The 19,285-nt window shown below is 37.3% G+C and overlaps 3 protein-coding genes across 16 annotated transcripts in view; 2 read left to right on the forward strand and 1 right to left on the reverse strand.

The window, feature by feature from the left end:
• Window positions 1-19,285, forward strand: part of LOC129578778 (mediator of RNA polymerase II transcription subunit 14) — a 310,854-nt gene that overhangs the window by 217,609 nt on the left and 73,960 nt on the right. The gene's annotated exons all lie outside the window — the stretch shown is intronic.
• Window positions 1-19,285, forward strand: part of LOC129578805 (uncharacterized) — a 298,644-nt gene that overhangs the window by 205,399 nt on the left and 73,960 nt on the right. The window lies entirely within an intron of this gene.
• LOC129578779 (uncharacterized) overlaps window positions 1-19,285 on the reverse strand; it is a 66,290-nt gene that overhangs the window by 5,508 nt on the left and 41,497 nt on the right. For 6 of the 14 annotated variants that reach the window (XM_055467867.1, XM_055467874.1, XM_055467869.1 and 3 more), the window contains 8 exons: window positions 8,600-10,307; window positions 3,762-3,836; window positions 3,409-3,546; window positions 3,140-3,262; window positions 2,826-2,965; window positions 2,602-2,694; window positions 2,339-2,426; window positions 395-1,030 (listed from right to left, as the gene is read on the reverse strand). In XM_055467867.1, the coding sequence (XP_055323842.1) occupies window positions 395-1,030; window positions 2,339-2,426; window positions 2,602-2,694; window positions 2,826-2,965; window positions 3,140-3,262; window positions 3,409-3,546; window positions 3,762-3,836; window positions 8,600-8,764 (1,458 nt within the window). In that variant the 5' untranslated portion in view covers window positions 8,765-10,307. The remainder of the gene's footprint in view (window positions 1-394; window positions 1,031-2,338; window positions 2,427-2,601; window positions 2,695-2,825; window positions 2,966-3,139; window positions 3,263-3,408; window positions 3,547-3,761; window positions 3,837-8,599; window positions 10,308-19,285) is intronic. The other 8 variants (XM_055467879.1, XM_055467876.1, XM_055467880.1 and 5 more) reach the window with 4 other exon arrangements.

Here is a 19,285-nt window from a genome sequence, read left to right on the forward strand (position 1 = left end):
AACACAATGATTAGAATCATTCACCATTTCTTCGGTTAGTAGTATGTAAAGAAAACCCATTTTTGTTATAAAACCCAAACGAAACAACAACCAAAGACGGAAAAAAAAACCCAAAAAGGCATGCAAAACCGTGTTATCCGAAATATTTTGTGCGAAAAAAAAAATGAACCCCTTCAGAAAAAAGGCGCAATTATACATATGAGTTGGTATAAATTTGGTGTGACGAAAGAAAGGAACGATAATTTTGGTGCTGAATTACGAACAAAAATTTTGAAACGAAAGAAATAATGATAAGGAAATTGTGTTGTTTGCTGTTGAAATCGCAAATGAAAAGAAATTTGATGTGTGTTTGTGGTGCTTTTGTGGAGGATGGAGGAGTACTACGGAGTCTTACCTTTACTGTATCGAGACTTATCGTAACATCATCGAAGCCTTTATTATTATTTATATTGCTATTGTCGAATTCGTTCGATGTATAAATGATCGGTTCGTTGTGCTTGGCCACACCGACGGTAGTGGTGGTTATAGCTGTCTTTTGTTTATCATTGTCAATGTCAACAGTGGCCAGTTTTCCATTTTTAACCGTATTGTCTTCGATAACATAATCACTTTCTTGTGCTTCGGCTGGACGCACATCAGTCATTTGTTTGGGCTTGATGACAATGGCATCATCTTCGGAGAATGTTTCAACAATTGGCTCAAAATCATTGTTTGTATCGAATGAATCCGTCAAAATGACCTTTTCAGTGGCCGCTTTGCGTTCGTTCTCAATTTTTTTCAGCTCTTGTTCCACTTCTTTGACATTTTCATTGTTATTTTCAATGGTTTTTGTAATGACCGATTTCAATTGTGTCACTTCATCCTGAATCGATGACTGTTGACTGGCCAGGGTTTGCGTTTCAATTGGCTTGGCATTCGTTTGTTGCATCTTCAAATCGATGATGTTACGATCAGCCGCTTTCACAACGGTCGAATCAAAAGCGGTTAGTTTTTCACTCATTAACTTTTCGTTGCGATCTTTTTTCGAAAGCTATATGAACCAATGAATGTTTTGGGTGAAAATATATAGAGAGAAATATTATAGAAATGATGGGTTGGTTTTCTTTTGATGCTTGAGGATTTCATTTTGCGCATTTTTTCTACTTCTTCTTTTATCCTTTTGTTATAAAATATTTTATTTCGCAGTAAATCATATCGATTTTCTTTTTCCAAGTAAGCGAGCCAATCGAATGGTGCTTGCTTGCCTGGGCTCTCTGCTGAAGCGAAACTATTTAGTTTTGATGATGGGGCGCGCGAACATGTATGAGAGAACACTACCGGTATATTAGAAGAAGGCACAGACAGACAGAGAGACATAGATAGTGAGTAAGTGAGTGTGTGTGTATGTGTGTGGAGAATTTATCAATTGATGCGAACAGCAAATGGGATTTATAGTTAAAGCTTGGGAAATGTCTTGCTAATAGAAGTGGCAAAGTAATAACAACGCATAATGACAGTGTGAAATATGTATCAAGGGAATAGAAACAGAAACAGATAAACAGTGATATATAAATATAGAGGGAGAATTATGATTGAGACCAAGAGTATTGTCACTTCAGTACTGCTACTTTGTATAATTTTAGCATTATTATTTAGGGGGGAGAGGGTTCATATGTGTGTAATATGTCATCGACATAATAGCTACTTTGAAGCAATATAAACCTCTGAACCATTTCTTAAAGACGTAATTTATATTCGTTAATTTAAAACTAAATAAAACCAAACCATTATGCTGTGGCTTAATATGAGATCAGTATATAAGTTTAACAGAACAATAATTACGGAAATATATATTAGAAAATTCATCGATGAGCACAAATGAAAACGCATCGATTATATTGTGCGTATGTGAATGGATCGGATTAAACAAAAAATACAATAATAATATCGCCTAGATTCAATAAAGCGAAAATATTATCGATCAGTTGTTGTTTGACTTTTTCTTAAATTTGTGTCAAGAATGAAAGTATCAAACACTCGAACAAACGAAATGGAAAAAAAAGAAAATCGGTAGAAATCATCCGGAAAATAAATCAGGGTTAATAACTAGCAATAAGGTCAATTTTTCATATTACAAATCTCATTCAAATGTTTCATTACAAAAGAGAATTTCTCATAACATCACCATAATTCATTTTTTTTTTATTGATTTTCGCCTCGAATTTTTACTCTTTCTTCTTGCTTTTCTTTCTCAAACAACGAAATTTTTGTTTTAATCTGACTACGTTACAAAACACGAAAAATGCGGCTGGAAAGTAAACCGCAACTAAAATGATTATACTACATTAATTTTACATACCGACTCGTCGCCATGATGGTGTCGGTGTGGATGTTCATCGTGTTCTTCGACTGCTGGTTTTACTTCGGTCACCGGTTCATCGGGTGTTCTGAGAACAAGAAGACGTAGAAATTTCAGTCACACAAAAACAAAAGCAATTTTATTGAACCGAAAATGCTGAAGATTGAAAATGCGTCGAATTGACGCAACGTCATAAAAATTGTGTGCGAAAGAAATCCATAAAATTAAAATCGAATTGACAGCGAATCCAATGCGGAACTTACTCATTTTCATCATCATAATAGTAATCGTCGTCGTCGTCTTCTTCGCCCAAACCATCGTTCGCGTTGTCGGTATCACGTTTGCTTCGCGGCGTTCTAAATGTAATTCAATTATGTTGAAAAATGTCAATGTATCAAATGCAATTTCATTTTTCATCCAACGAAACTTGCTCGCCATTTCTGAGCAATTTTTCCGAACAGAATCGAAATATTCAGTGTATATTTACCGGTAATTTGGCTGTTTTTCCCAAATGCACCACCAGTCAAAATTCAATCCGGACGCTTCGCTAATTAAATTTTCTTCCATTTGACGCGACATACGTTTGGCAATTGTGCTGCCGGTCGTGAAGTAATCGCTGCAACCAATCTGTTTCGCATTCGAAGTTAACCAATGAAAAATCGAGACCGAGCGGAGTCGAGAAGAAAAGAAAAGAATGAATGAATAAGAATAAAAAAAAGAGACCGAACATGTTCAATTCAATTACAAGAACATTACATTGATGATAATGGTTTGATTTTGCCACGCGATATATATACTCACCACAAATTCAAGTTTTCCGAAACGTTTACGGTCACTTTTTGGTACATGCTGGCCTTTTTGCACTGAATTCTTTTCCATTTCCGAAATTTCTCGTTGAATAATATTGGTTGTGACCATCGAATCCTAGTACACGTACAGACATACACACAAAATGAATCGATTTATTTAGTTAGCTAGTTTTCTCTCTCCTTTTTCTCTCTCTCTTTTATCGTCTCCTTTTACAACATGTTGATGTGAAAATAAAACGGATTTTATGCGATATAACAAACCTTTGGAACGTTGAACAATTTCGACAATTTACTTAGTGCTCGATCACGTTTGTTATCAATAATGTCATCCCAGCTGTTGGTTCGCAGAATCAACGACAACATGATTTTCTTGGCCGTATGCGGGCATCCTAACAACTCCTGCGGATTATCGGGTTCAACGAAAACATGGTGCGGAAAGAAAAATACACGAACGAAATATATTTTAAAAAAAAACACACGGTATTAGAGATGAAAGTAGCACACGGATTTAAGTTCCCAAATTGATTGGCGCAAATGACATGCATTTTCGTTATTGTTGTTTCGAAGAAAAAAAACATGTTAAAATAGGAAAAAGCGTGTTTAATTGACAATACCTTTTTGTATGTTGCTAATTTCAGGGAGTGTCGTTGAGCATCGTCAGAGTGTGTCATTGGTCCAGCGGGTTCAGCCTGAAACAATTGAAATGAGTGATGAGAAGAAAAAAATCAACAACATTGCACACTTGAATTGTAAAATATGATTATTTTTGTGCGATATCTTGATGTGTGTCGGTGACGAAGTTGACGTGACTTTTGTTCGCTTTTCCTATCAATATTACTCATCAGTTTGTGCCATCAAACAAACGACGCCTAATTAAGGCATTGTTATGCTTGAAAGGTTATATGTGATCATATGTTCAATATGCGTTCAATGTGTGTTTTATGCATGGCTCTTGTTTCGTGGTCAATTAAAGTTAATCGACAGCTTATTCTATGCTCTGCCATTTTTCTCTCTCTCTCTATCTGCATCTCGCTTCCTCTCCACACTTTTAATTACTGTCACACAATTCGCTTCGATGTAATAAATGATCGTGTAGTTTTTTCAGTGTGTGCTATTCTTCCAAGTTCTAAATTTTCTATAAAAACACACGCTCACAAGCGCACGATATTTCCAAACCAGATGCAAAATAGGAATTGAATTTATAATGAGCTGGTTACCGTTTGGTCGTGCGCGATCTGTGTCGGTCAAATTGAATAATCCACCAAATAAATTTGAGCAAATTGAGAGTTAAGTTAGTCCCCTATGCGAGCGCATTGCACGCAATTTATTATCAAGTTGCGTCTGTTTTTCCCTCATTTGAGCATTCGTTATTTCCATGTTGTTTTGTTGTTGTTTTCTTTTTATATTTATGTGATTCGTTGGCCGTTCACATTGCACAACAATTAAATCGACAAAATATCGGGCTTGAATGAGCATCGCGTACAACACGAATGTCACATATCAATGATAAAATGCCCATTCCAGTTGAACTTTCATTCCGGACGCATTTCGTTTCTAAACAAAAACACTTTCCATTGATTTATTTCTATTCATTTAATTTGAGTCTGTTTTTTTCTCTCTCTTGTGAGTGTGTGTGTGTGTGGTTTCGCTCTGAATGTTTATCTTGTAAACGATTGACTGACTGACATTTCTGGAGTAACAACACTGATGATAATAATTCAGATGGTGTAATTTCTTAATATGCGATTAAATATGCACATTAAAATAAATTCAATCGCTCTGGGACTGACGATGAAATGTATATATATGCTGTGCATGGTATGTCTGCTGTCGAAAATGGAATGCATTTTCAAATATTGTGCGCATTCTAATTTATATGAGTAATAAAAATTACATTTAAATTAAAATGACAAGCAAACAATGAATAAGAAATGTACTGCGCCGAACTTGGGAGTGTTTTATTCTCTTTTTTTGAGAATTCTATTCGGTTGTTGTACAAGTTTGTGTGTGAGTGTTTTTTTTTCGTTTGTGGATGGTTGCCTCTCGTTTGTGTCGATATTTCCATTGAATTTCGTATATATATATCGAAGATAAAAGTGACAATGAAATCGAAAGAGTGAGAGAAATAGAGCTGGAAAAAAAATCAGCTGCTTGAAATGTCCATATGCATTTATTTAGTTGTTGTTTTTTTTTTGAATATTTATACCGGGAGTTTAGGTATTGAATTTTAAGTTTGTGCATCGGTTTGAGCGGCCGCCATAGAAAGAACGCACAAAAAGAAGGAGAAAGCCGACCGACCAAACACAAGTAAGCAAGAATGAATGAATGAGCATGAATATATGGCAAATGAATCGTGACAGCTGCTGTTTACGCTACTGTTCAAATTTTTCACTGCAATAAAATTGAATTTATTTGTTGAAAATCCACACGTTTTTATGGGCTAACAACACTCTATCGCGCTTGATAATTCTCCTAAAGCCTGTGCTCATTATTAATGATTCGTTCTCCAATTTACACGCGTCTTAAAAAAAAATTGAGCACAGACTGTGTGTGTTCATATCTCTCTCTGTGTGTGTGACGCGCATTCTTTCCATTTTTATTCCGCCCGCTAAAATAAAAACCCTCAAGTGTAACGAATTCAGTTTATGAAAGCGAAAGCGAAAATACTGAAAAAAAAATTCGCAATAGTTTGCAAAGCATCATTAATTTGCTTGCTTGCTTGTTTGTGTGGTTGGATGAACAATTAAACACGAATCATACATTTCAACTCCGAACATAGTCAAATGAACGAGCCTAAAGTATGTTGTATGTGAATGTTTGTGGGTGGATGTATGTGTTAAAAGAAAAACCGCGCACTATTCACGACACTTTTGGCAATGTTTTCCGTAGCCACTGCCATGCACACCAATTCTACTTCGAGCGATTCAAACCGTTTTACAGTTGGTTCATTGTCAACGTGCATAATTCATTTTAATGGGCCATATGGAAGTGAACCACTCTCATACCGCCAATCCACATATACGCACTCACAGTCACAAAAGAATATTTAGAAATGCAATTTTTGGCCACGGAATTTGATTGCCTTTGTGATATGTCAGTGGGAAAAAAGGTGGTGATGGTAGTGTGGAACATAGTCATCGCGCGCACCGAATGTTTTCAACATTGTCAAACAATTTAACAGCATGCAAATGGATGAAACGTGTAGTTGTGCATTGTTAACGTTTTGATGATTCCATTGATTGTCGAATCAGCTTTGGCCCATTCCATATGTTTGACTGAACTCGTGCCCATTTTACCATATTACGCACATTTGCCAAATGGTCCTACGACCCGGCGATCATCAGCAACAGCCGAGCAACAACAACGACAACAAGGACGACATACACTCAACCATCAACAATCGTATATATGCGTCGTATATTTTCGGCACATGTCCAATATATAACACACACACACACACACACGTATAATCCCATTATACTTGTGAAGTGTTTTATGATATTCCAGTTTTTATTACAATTTTCATGCCGTTTTCTTTTTGGGTTTGCCCATTTGTGTGCAGCAATCCAAGTGAATTAGTCGACTGAATCGATGTCTGTATGTTTGCTTGGCCAAATTGAACGTACGTTGTAACATTTTGGCTGATTCATTTTATGGGGAAACTTCAGCGAATACCAAGCCTCATTCCATCCAACAGCAATTCCACGAAAATAAAGTCATTTACATTTTATTCGTTCAATCAATTTTTTCACTTTGATTTAATCTCGTAAAATGTTCGGAATAAATGACTTGTCTGGTTGGAATTGGTTGACGAGTACCGGTTTCAAATAACAATAATTCATTTTTGTTCATTTCATTGCCGGACGATGGACTGTGGCAAATGTGATAGGAAAAAGGATTACAACCATGTCTTAATTGTAACTCAATATTGCCAACGGCATTGCACCAAAGTCACTGTCAATAACATACATTCTGACACCAAAAAATTCAGGGGGGGTCAAGCCAAAAATTCAAGGGGGGACAAAAAAATCAATTTTATCTAGTGTAAATTTCTTCCCGAAAAAATTGCTGACCGGGGGGGGGGGGGGGTCCGCAATTTCGAATTTGAAGAACAAAAAAAAAAAAAAAAAAGGTCCTCACTTTCGAAAATCGATTCTATCTAGTGTAAAACCGGTATCCAGAAAAAAGTGAGGACTAAAACAACAAAAAAGGTCCGAAAATGGCAACGGGTCCAAAAAAATCGTTGGGGGTCAAATTTTGCCAGGGGGGGGGGTCAGGATCAACGAGATCAGACTATGTCAGAACCTACGGTCAATAATATAAAATTTAATGATATTATACAATATTTCGAAAAACTGAGATGTGCATGTTATGCGATAGAGAGACCATTACATTAGCGGCATAAATTGTGATGAGAAACAAAGGAAAAAACAAACTGAAAATGGGACAGTGTGTGTTGTTTGTATATTTAGAATTTAGTGTGAAATAAGATAAATGGATATGGTAGAGAAATAGAAATGGGCGCAATAACAATAACCAACGAAATGATACAAAAGAAGAGTGGAATAAAAGGAGAGACAGAAAGAGAAATGCATACACACATTTAATTTGGGCTGGAAACCATGGAAATGAAGCAAGAAGAATGAAATGAGAAGCGCCTGCCTGATGCGACAGCACAAAGCTAACGAGGATGAGCGCACAGGTGAGCGATACCAATAGAAATGTTTTGTGTACTATGCGCTCGTAAGGAAACAATTGAAATTTTATACAATTTTATTCGATGCTTGTTGTGTGCTGCTTCGTGTGTTCAATTTCTTGCTCTCTCTCTCTCTCTCTCTCTCTCTCTCTCTCTCTTTCATTTCCCGTATTCTGATTCGGCACTCGGTCTCTATCATTCGATATTCTATGGTGTAGCTATGCTTTTGGGTCGGAAATCAAATAAAACTATTTTTAGTTCATCTGCTGTTTCGGAGCGCACAGAATTTTAGCATCTGCCATTGCGTCAGTCAATGTGATCGGTCAGATTTTTGTTGTTTTATCAGTTGTGTTGTGTGTGCTATGGTGAGAAATGGTGCTTGAAAAATTCAGTATTCGGAAACACAATGTGATGAGGCAGTGAGTGATTGTGAGTGAGCGAGAGAGAGAGAGAGAGAGAGAGAAAGATGCAGAGAATCTCTTGTTATTCTGATAGTTATACATATATGTGAGGCGTTGCGATTACGATTGAGAAGAGCATATAATCATTTGTCGGATTTGGTGTGTGTGCGCACACGTCAAAGGGACACAGACACACACGCAGAATGATAATAAATCGAACAAAATCCAAATGAACCGTAAAAACAAATCGTCGTCATCGAAGTGGAAATTAAAATTGAAATTGACACTAAAACCGACTCTTGATTGAAATTGAAAAACTGACCATATAAATTTGTGCACCACAAAATTTCCTTACCTGCAAACCATCGTCGGCAAAATGAGCACGGGGTACACTCAGTTCGATGTGTTGTTCCGCATTGATGTTGAAAACAGCGATTGTCAGCAAAAGAATTGCACTTACGACCCACATTTGGGCCATGATACCGTATCGTCGACAATTCGATGATTGCATTTCTTGCATATTTATTTTATTGTTTTTTCTTCTTCTTCTTCTTCTTCTTCTTCTTTCGTTTCAGTAACACATGCACTTTGTTTCCTTATCAGCACACAATATTTTTCGCCGCCTCTATTTTATTGCTAGTGTCTTGCTTTGTCGTTTTGTTTGTTCGTTCGCCGTTTTATGTCTTTTCGTCCAATCGATAACACTTATTCAGCGCTTTTCCTCAACTCGATTTCGCTTGGCTCTGTAAGAAATTCAATCCAGATTCGTTCGTCTTTTTGTTTCCTTCGCTTTGCACGAAAATGTAGCCAGGAAAAATAGCAACAAAATGTAATAATAACAACAAAACGAACCGCGCGCGCGAATACACACACGTTATCGAACGTTATAACTCTAGTTTATCAATAAAATTGCAACGATGAATTCAAATTCCACAGCTGCGGTTTACGTTTATTTATTTTTGTGATAAAATCAACCACAATTCCGTTGACTGTGCGGTTCGGGTTCGTTTTTTATTTAATTTTTTCTTTCTCGCACTTCTTTTCACTTTTCTTCACTCGAAGGCAAAACAGCACACTTCAAATTCACTTAACCGATTGCGGGGATAACATAATCTGTGAGTCATTTGCCGTGCAAAAGACGCGAGCTCAATATTCTTAAACTCTCCAAAATGTGTTTAGCTCCGTTTTGTTGTTCAAACACTGAATGCATCGAAATAACTTGCGCTTTCGTCGAGAGTTAGTCATTCACAGCTCATCGACCGAATACATACATATGGTGTACACATCAAAACTTCTGTGTATAATACACACACGGTATCTTGCTCTCTCGCGCGCGCTAAAATCTTCGCCGGGGAAGAACGTTTCTTATTCGGTTCTTGTTTTCTCGTACGAAAAAGAAAACACACTCACACACAAAACACGGGTACCGAGTGTATGCGAGTGAATGAGAGCGATTAAATTTCGAAAACTACAACAATTTATTCATTGGAAAAGGAAAAGCGGAAAAAAAGTCGTAATAAATTTTGATGTGATTTTTTTTCTCAACGGAGAGATGAAAAAGTCAACTTTGTTTAAGCAAACCCGTGCTTGAGAGATCTCTTTCTCTCGATCTGACTCACTTAACAGAACAAACGCGAATGCCGAGGGTAGAGATTATAGTGGCATTGTGTGTCGCTTGATTGTCGTGTTGCGCTCTTGCAAGTGTTAACCACTCTCCGGATAGTTTGTTAGCTTTTTTTTTATTCCACTCTCCTGGTGTTGGTTGGTTGCTTGTTGGATGTGCTTCTGCTTCGTCGCTCACTCTGCGCGTTGCGTTCCGATCAAGCTACGTACACCGAATGTGTATGTACGGTCGTTTCGATTGTGCTATTGATACGTTTTATATTCCGTTCTATTCGACGTTTGTTTATTTACTGCAGCCCCTTTTCATATGATTCGGTGTGTCGGTAAACCGATTATTACTGTTATGAATATGAGTTGAGAAGAATATTTGTATGTGTATGTATGTGTGATGGCCGTGTGCCGTCGCTAGCTGATGCAAGCACGATCGTGTCAATATCAATCTGCAATTGAAACGAAAAAAAGGAGAATGAAATAGATGGAAAGAAAAACATAAGAAATATTGAAATAGTAACAGAGTTCAATTTAGGCAAAAACTATGGCTAGAGATATTGAACTATCGGCAGCGCGCGTCCGTGTAACTGAAACCAGCGACGGGAAAGTGTTGGGAAACAACAACGAGTAAAGTAGAGCGACAATACACGAAGAAGGAAAAAAAATCGTCGAGTATAGGAGCGAGAGAAATATGTGGATGAGGTCAAGGGTTTCATTGCATTATAAATGCTTCTCCGGGTTTTGTTGTTGTTGTTTTTGTTGTTGTTGTTATTGTTATTGTCACAAGTCAGCCCCAGTTCGAGAGCACTGTGTAAGTCTACCCGAATAACACAAGGAACGAATATCGTTGCTCTTCGCATCGCGGATAATCATGCAAACAACCATGATAACGTTGCATCTATTTATTGTCTTGAATTACTGTTTATTAGATAATGTTTGGCGATGACACAGTTTCTTGGGATCTTCTTTGTCAATGGTTTGTTTTCGCTTCATCGTCGTTGTCGACGACTTTGTCAACGCGATCACACCAATTGATGCTATTATTTCTGCTCCCTGCTTTAGGTCACTTGCACTGAAAGTCATTGCAGTTTCTTTCTCCTTTTATTTCGTTCTCGCGCCATATCTCTCGGTTGCATTCATGAGGCAGCGGAGCGCTAACAATGACGACGATTAAATTCAATTGCCGTTCCAATGTTGCATCGCGCAATTGATTTTATAACCACATCTTCTCGCTTTTTTTTCTCTGCTTCATTTCATTTTTTTGCTAGCTTGCAAAATTCCTTTGACATGAAAAATCAACGAGTTTTCGCATTGAATTGATTAGAAAACGATTTAAACGTTAGCGCATGAGATTTTCAATATCAAAAGTGAGGGTAATAAACTGATTCAAATGTATTTTTAACTCATATTCTCATAGTAGTGTGTGATGTAAATTTGTATGACAATCGACAATCGTTTGTACTGCCGCAGTCATTGATCGGTGTGAGGGTTTAGCTGTCACATAATTCACATCTTTTTTGTTTGTCTCCATTTCTCTATCCGTGTGAATATGTGGTGGTTTAGATTGTAAGCCGCCTCTTTTGTGGCAAATTTGCACATTTTTCGGGTATTTTAGGCGTTTGTTACATGCGCTATATGCCAAATGAAAAATGCATGCTGGTTACATACGATGCATTATGATTTGGTGTGGCAAATCATTTGTACATTTCAACGGTTTCAACATAATAGGCCAGTATTGAATTGTCGATATGAAAATGATTTCTTCTGGCTGCACCCACTAAACTGACGCTTGTCTGTTGTGACTCGTGCATCCAGAGAATGAATCATCTGTTTTGGTTTCTAGCGAATTGAAATTGAAAACGAAACCAATTTCATGAGAGAGACAGAGAGACAGAGAGAAAGAAAAAAATGTTTATGGGTTGTTTTTTGGCTCGGAAAACTTGGGTTTCCGGTGTGTCTTTGCGGTGACGTGAACTGTTATCAAAGTAAATTGTTTACAAAGTGGAAATGCATCGAAAAATCAGATCGAAATTCAAAAAGTTTCTTTTTCGTGTGTTGTTTTTTAAGTCAGTTCAACAGAATCACATGCTCCATCATTAATCTCTTCGATGAGTCTATGAAGAGAACACCATAATGACAGATCATGTGGATTTTTGGAATCGTGTGAGAGAATGCAACGTATTTGACACATCAAATTGAATCAATCTCATTCAGATGCCACTTGAAAATGCCGATGGTTTTCGATTTTCCAAAATTGGCTGCCGATGACAATGAACACACGAGCGCGCAACACAAACGATTAATCGATAGGCAACCATACTAATTTCCATCTCATTTGATGAGCCAAAGACCGAACGGTTTTATTTGCTGGAAGTGTGAAAAGATTCAATTACAAAATTAGAACCGGTGGCGGAAATGCAGCAACAGGAAAAGAGCTAGCGCACGATGAACGGAACGAAAAAGCCAACCAAACCACCATCGTCAGTCTCGCAAAGTAATTAGTCATGTTGCATGTAGTAGCAGCAACAGCACTTTTTAAGGTGCTGGACAAAACGTGTGTGTGTGTGATTGTACGCTTGCGGTGCATTCATAATCAGTTTAAATGTTGGATAGCGTTTTGTACACATATGTACTATTATGTCGTACATACATGCTTCTGTTCCGCAGAAGCAACTTTGTATGAGAATTTTTTTTTTGGCAAATCCATCAACTGCATTTCTTTTTCTCTCTCACATCGCGCTCATTTCCATTTCGGCACACGACAGAGAGAAAATTGAACGAAAATACACGCGAATAAAATGTATAATATTTCAAATTAGACGGTTTCAAGAATTTCAATCGCAAGTAGATTTCTAATTTCAGCACTTCTTCTTTTGTGTGTGTGTTTCGAGTGAGTGAGTGATTATAAGCGAGTGAATCAAAGGAGAATGATTCTTTCATGATTCGACTAGAAAATGAAGAATGAGTAAGTGAGAAAGTTGTTTCAAGTGTTTGTACCCATTTATCATATGCAATCATAGACGTCGTGTCATGCATTTGTTATTGGCATTCAATGCACTCTCGCCCTGTGTTTGTACAGCATTTTTGTTCTTTCCTGATTTCATATTGCTTTAACATCAACATTTATGCGTTTTTATTGCCGAATAAAAACGCACTGTGTACAAATATGCACAGACACACATATGCTGCCGCGTGTACGAGTGGAAAAAACTTGCAGCATACACAAATTGTGACGAGGATTGAGAAACGCACAGTGACATCCAGGGTTTTTAATCGCCATACAATGGCTTTCAAATCGAGAAAATATGTCAAAAACAACAACATATAGAAAGATAGAGAGAAAAGAGAATCGAAAACAAAACACACTCCGTCAAAACACACACACACACGCACACTCAGTGCATATACTGAGAATAGAGGACTGCCGAACCGTATTCATTGGCGAGTTCAATAAACTGATCACTCTTTGACTTGAAATCCAGAAATTCCATAAATTTTCGGAACAATTATACGGCGGTTAGAACATAAAATAACAAATTAACTATATGTGTGTAGGCTTTTTTCCACTTCTTTTCATTCGACGCGCAGTTATGATTAAAAGCGGATTTCGGGGAAAATTATGATTCGGCTGTAGCGGCAGCGGCAGCGGCAACGACGACGACTGCAGGAGTTGTATGCAACCGAGATACGGCCTTTTGATTTGTTTATTGGGAAATGTGTATTTGAAAAGGAGCCAAGAGAGTGCATTTTTTGTTGGCATTCGTTTAAATGTTGCCACTCAAAAGTGTATATGTGCATGTTGTCGACACAACAAACACATTTCAAACGATTTTTCATGGTGGCCGTGAAATGGCACGCATTTCGGCACATTGCGTGATCATTCATTTGTCAAATCAAATTGAAAAAGTCATAAACGTATGTTTCAAACCGGTGATGAATGTATCCTATGTACGATCTGTTTTCGTTTTTTTTTTCTTTTCGTCTGAGATTTTCAGTATCGATATAACATTACGTTGTGTGTTGTTTCAACTGCAGCAGGCGCGCGATCGTCAAAATGAAAATATGCGGCCCAATGTACATTCGGTACAGTGTTTATGCAGCAAAGAAATTCAATTAATATTCCTGTGACGTGCACCCAACATGCAATGCACTACATGTACTTTATATATATATTTTTAAATACTTTCTTCGTTCCACACAGCGAAGCAATATCAACGGGATCGGCACCATCGAAACAATCATCCATAGTTTCTATGCGGGACAAAGAATATTTCCGAATTATGAGCATATATAGACGCAGTCGTTCGCACGCGCGTTCCGTCCTCTTTTGCACAATTCGTATACAATTTCAATGTTTCTTTCCATCAATTTTCTATTTTTAATCCAAAAGAGATATTTGCGGCTATGTATCGAACCGCATTCATCATTCTTACATTCTTAAATTCTATATTCTTTCTGACTCACATAGTAGTCAGTGTGTGTGTGTGTGTGTGTGTGTGTTTTTCATCGCCGATGTTTTTTTTCTCTCTCGACTGTAACTAGAATTCAATTCGCTATTCAAAAATTTGAATTGTTTCCATTGGTTTCGGTTCAATGGGTTGGATGCCAGTGAATTGGTGCATCACATCGTTTCAATTTTCGAGCGTGAATCGGAAAAATTGCTTTTCCTACTTTCCGACCGCATCAATATGTATAAATTTGACAGCTTGTTTGACTTGCACCGAAAGAACAAAACAAAAACATTCACAATGATGCGTGCATTTTGAGCAAATTGATAAATGCTCTCCTTTGGTTTGGTTGAATTGCCATTCGGTGAAACGAACACATCTTTTTTTCTCGAGAGTGGAAAAAAATTGAATGCATTCGTTTAAAACGATATACCGAACATGAATGCTCAGATGTTGTTGATTTTGTTCTGCCAAACTATTTGTTTTCCATGCAGCAGCATTCAATCATTGTTTGCATTGTAATCAACAAATAAGAATCTTTTCGGGTGTCAAATTTCGAAGTAGCCACGGAGAATTGTGTCGAAAAGACATTCTCGCAAGAGCTTTTCGAAAACGTAAATCCGACATTTTGATTGAAATTATCAAGTGTCTGAAATCACACATATATAGAATGTCTTTCTTCATCGCATCTCGGACGGATACTTCAACAGCTGAAAACATGCTTTTCCAAATACATGCTCCGCTCTCTCTTTTCTTGTGCTGGCCGAACTCAACACACAAAAAGGAAATATAATGCGCAAGGAAAATGCCTCAACCGATCTGAATAAGAATCTTTTTTATGGCGAAAAAAAGGAGGAAGACTATACTCGATATCAACTAGTTTGTGCAGTTGACATTTAAAAATAGCCATTTCACACTTTCGCAGAGTTGAATATTGATGGGTATGCTATTGCTACTGCTAATGTTGATGCTGCTGCTGCTGCTGCTGCAAAATGTAGCAACGATCTCACCGAAGCGCCGTTTTTCGTAATCACTTTAACGCACAACTAATGGCGGTGGCCGACAGTTTCATGAATGTCAAAAATAGTTTCGAATTTTCTTGCCTTCTTTTCGTGCCATTCTTTTTTTTTCTTCCTCTCTACTGGCCCATCTCTTCACTCCCTCGTTTTCTCTCGCAGTTCATTTTCGGTCTTGTTACCTGATAGCATAACATTGTATCGATTTTTCTTAATGGAACGGCACAGGAAGATTCATGCCAGACACTTTTTGCACGAGCTGGCGAAAAATCACCGAAGAAAAGAATTGCCAAACTTTGACAGTGCACGTTTAAAACATCATTTTCCAACACTTTTATTTTCGGTGTGAGTTTGTGTTCATTTGAAAATAAAAATGGTAGTTTAATTCACAGCCGGCAGCCAGACACGTTCGCAATTGCGATCTTCTTCTTCTTCTTTTCCTTACAGTTTTGTGATGTTTTTTCTCTCTCTTCTGGCTTCGTACAGCGAAAAATATTCGCAACACGAGTATTTGATATTAAATGTACTTTTGCTTTTGCACTACTCGCTTTTCAATTACAAACAATGTGCGAAGAACGCTGTAGCACTCAGCCGTCACTGTTTCTGTGGTCATGTATGTTAAGCTGCGAATCATTTAGCATTCCTAATTTTAAGCAATAACATAAATTTTTGTTGCCTGACTCCATAACTCGTTCATTCTTTGTGCAAGTGAGCGCGAACCGCGTATACGAACGCGGGGCAGGCGGGCGCACGCACAATTGAAAGATTCTCGTGCATTCGAGAATATAAACACACTGGTTTCGAAAAGAGAGTTCACGTCAACGCTCTTAATTTAGGAGTATTGCTTCATATTGTGAAAATGGGCATAGGGAAAATCAGAAGCGCAGATGAAATGAACGAGAAAAAAAAACATTTAAAAGAACGAACAACGAAATGGAACGAACTTAATAAATTGCTGTGTTTTCATTTTCAAGTCGCGTTGCCGTTTTTTATTGCTTTTATTCGCTCGCCATCTAATTTATTTTCTTTTGCAATTTATAAAATGGTTTGTTTGGATGTCTAGCGAATGAAAGGTCCGCATCATGCACTATTTTAAAGGTTTTGTTTAATACGATTAAACAAAGAAGTTTGCGTTTGATGAAAAAAAGAGCATCACGTCAGCATTTAAAAACCGATGAAGTCAACAGTGAGACAGACGAAGAAGGAAAATACAACGGCAAATGGAATGCGAACATAAAAACTAAATTAAGTGTCGAATATTGGTTTGTTTAATTTTTTATTGCACAAATCGACCGCCCAACAATCTTAACGATTAAAATTGGTACGAATGGAAAAAATATACTCCGCGCCGAACTACAAAAGACGACAACAACGACCGAAAAAAAAGAATAAAATAACGACGAGCGTTGGCAAGTTAGGATAAAACAATTTTTAAGCCATTATAAGTTTTAAATGCGACGTCATGGGAGCAGTAAACATTTGGCCGGAGGAAAACGAAAAAAGAGATTATAAAGTCTTGCGTTGAAAAAGTTTTGCGCACTCAAACACTCAACTAACAATAAATAAAGTGAATTGCGAATGGCGCGCAATGACATCGAGAGGTAACATCACAAACACAGTTTTTTTATTTTGTCTCTGCTCGTTTTTTTCATTCTTCTCTCAACAGTTTCTTCTTTTCTTTGTCGAGGCCAACACATTTCGCTCTATTTCAATTGAATTATTTATAATATGTGCCGAATTTTGCCATCGACTTTCTAATAAAAATTCGTAAAGATCCATAAAAGTGCCGTGCAAAAAAAAAATGCCGATAGTAACAAAGTGAAAGAAGATATAATAACAACATTCCATTGAATATATCGAAACAGTTGATGAGATTTTCCAAACTCAATTCCAGCGGAATTGGGAAGAGAGTGCTTTGGAAAAGGTACGACAACAGCAACAGCAACAGAAAAAGACATAAATTATCGTTAGTTTGCCTGTTGTTTCACATTGAAAGAAAATCTGCTCTACAATGATATCGCATTAAGTGAAATCGAACAAAAAGTGAGTGAGGAGAGAATGAAGAAAGAAAAAGCACTCACAATACACCACATCCAAATGATCAAGATAATACAAAAGATATTGCGCAACACGCAAGGAAATCACACAATACAAAAAAAAAACAGCCAGACACACCATCGACCTAGTGAGAAAGTCGAACAAAAAAAAAGCACGAGAATGAGTGACGGGGAAGCATCGACAGATTTCGGTCTAAATATTTGTCCTAGCTCTCAGGCATGGCCATTTATCGACTCTTTTTACTTCGCTCTTTCTCTCTGCTGCTCATTGTAATAAATACAAATTGACATTTCAATTGAAATGAAAATCTTCCGGCCTAGAAAATTACTTCACATACAAATGCCAATAAATTGTCATAAGTGCAAATTGGCTGTTGCTGCTGTTTGTTTTTTTTCACTACTGTTCTTACTCACTCGGTTGATATTTTCGCACTTCTGGGGTGCGGCGTAAGCAATTTTTCCGATGCCTTTTTTTTCGTTCGTCGTCGTCTCCTTCGTTGGTCCCTTAACCGAATGTTTGTTGTCGTTTAACGGTTATTTATGCGATCGATAAGACCGAAATGTAGAGACCCATCCGAATTTGTGCCTTGCTGCGTACAAATTTCATACAAATGGCTCTTTCAACGCCTCTTAATTATTTGTGGGCATCGGTTTCATGTTATTTTAAATGAAATCTCAGCTTTATTGCACATCGTGTACCATCCAAATGGAATATAAATAATCTCTAAATATTGTTTTCATATCGTTTAGAAGAAGTTCCTTTGACTTTTTTTTTTGTTCATTCGTTCGTTTGTTTGTTTGTTGTGAATGAAACCAAATACTAACTATGACAAAATCACTCACATCGTTTTCCGAACTCTTTTTTTCATTGATTTCTCTTTCGCTCCCTATTTCTGTTTCTTTCTCTCACTCTCATTTCCTCTCTCATGCACAGTGCACACACAGAGACATTATCAGAGTTTTGGATATAAATTCTTTTTGATGATTATCACGCGTTTTTTATTGCATTTTCTTCAAACCCCAAACCAATTTCATTGCTGGATTTTATAGCTCTTTTGAATATCTCTCAATTTCTCTGTGTGCATCATCGGTCGACACAGTTTGAAACAATATGACAATGTTGTTGAATTACGAATGGAACAACACCCACCCGACATTAAAAGTTGCTGGTGGGTTTCCTGGGAAAAGTCGTAAAAAATAATTCCATAAAATGCACATATATCGAAAACACAACGCAACGCAATGCAACAACACTGACTCAGATCAACGGAAACTGTATTAAACCCAAATTTCTCAACAAAACAAACCGAACATGCGCGGTTTTTCCACGGAAATTCACGAATGAAAACATTTCATGGTAATTTTCAAGTTTGTTTATTTCGAAAATCCAGAATGAATGAAAATGAAACCAAATTCGCTATTTTTATGATTGTGCCTGGTTCATTGTCTAATGTAGTTCAATATGTGTGCATGGCGAGAGAGATCAATATACAATGTATTTATTGCATGTAGATCAAGGCCGATTCCATGATGTATTTTTAGGAACGAGAAAGAAGCATCCTTTTGGAACGCAGACAAACAACATTTTATTTCCCAAATGGCCAGCGCTTCATCGCTTGGGCCAAACGAGAATAAAGTGATGATTATGTGTAAATAAAAAGATTTCGGTACACATTAATCGCAGTGTAAATCTATTGCAACCCACTGAGAATAAGTTTGTGTGCTGAGTTTGCATATGGTCGGCGAGTTGTGATAGGTCACACACGCGCACACCGGCATATCGGGGAACATGATCTGAAACGTGCCAGTGGGCACCTCCAGACAAAAAAGATAACACTAAATTGAATAATAGGTTCTGTTGTTGTTGCTCACATGGACCAAGCGAAGAAGAAGAACGAAAAAATTA

The sequence above is a fragment of the Sitodiplosis mosellana genome, unplaced genomic scaffold, assembly GCF_009176505.1.
Source record: "Sitodiplosis mosellana isolate CC-2019 unplaced genomic scaffold, AAFC_SMos_1.0 Smas_scaffold_6226, whole genome shotgun sequence".
NCBI classification, from domain to species: domain Eukaryota; kingdom Metazoa; phylum Arthropoda; class Insecta; order Diptera; family Cecidomyiidae; genus Sitodiplosis; species Sitodiplosis mosellana.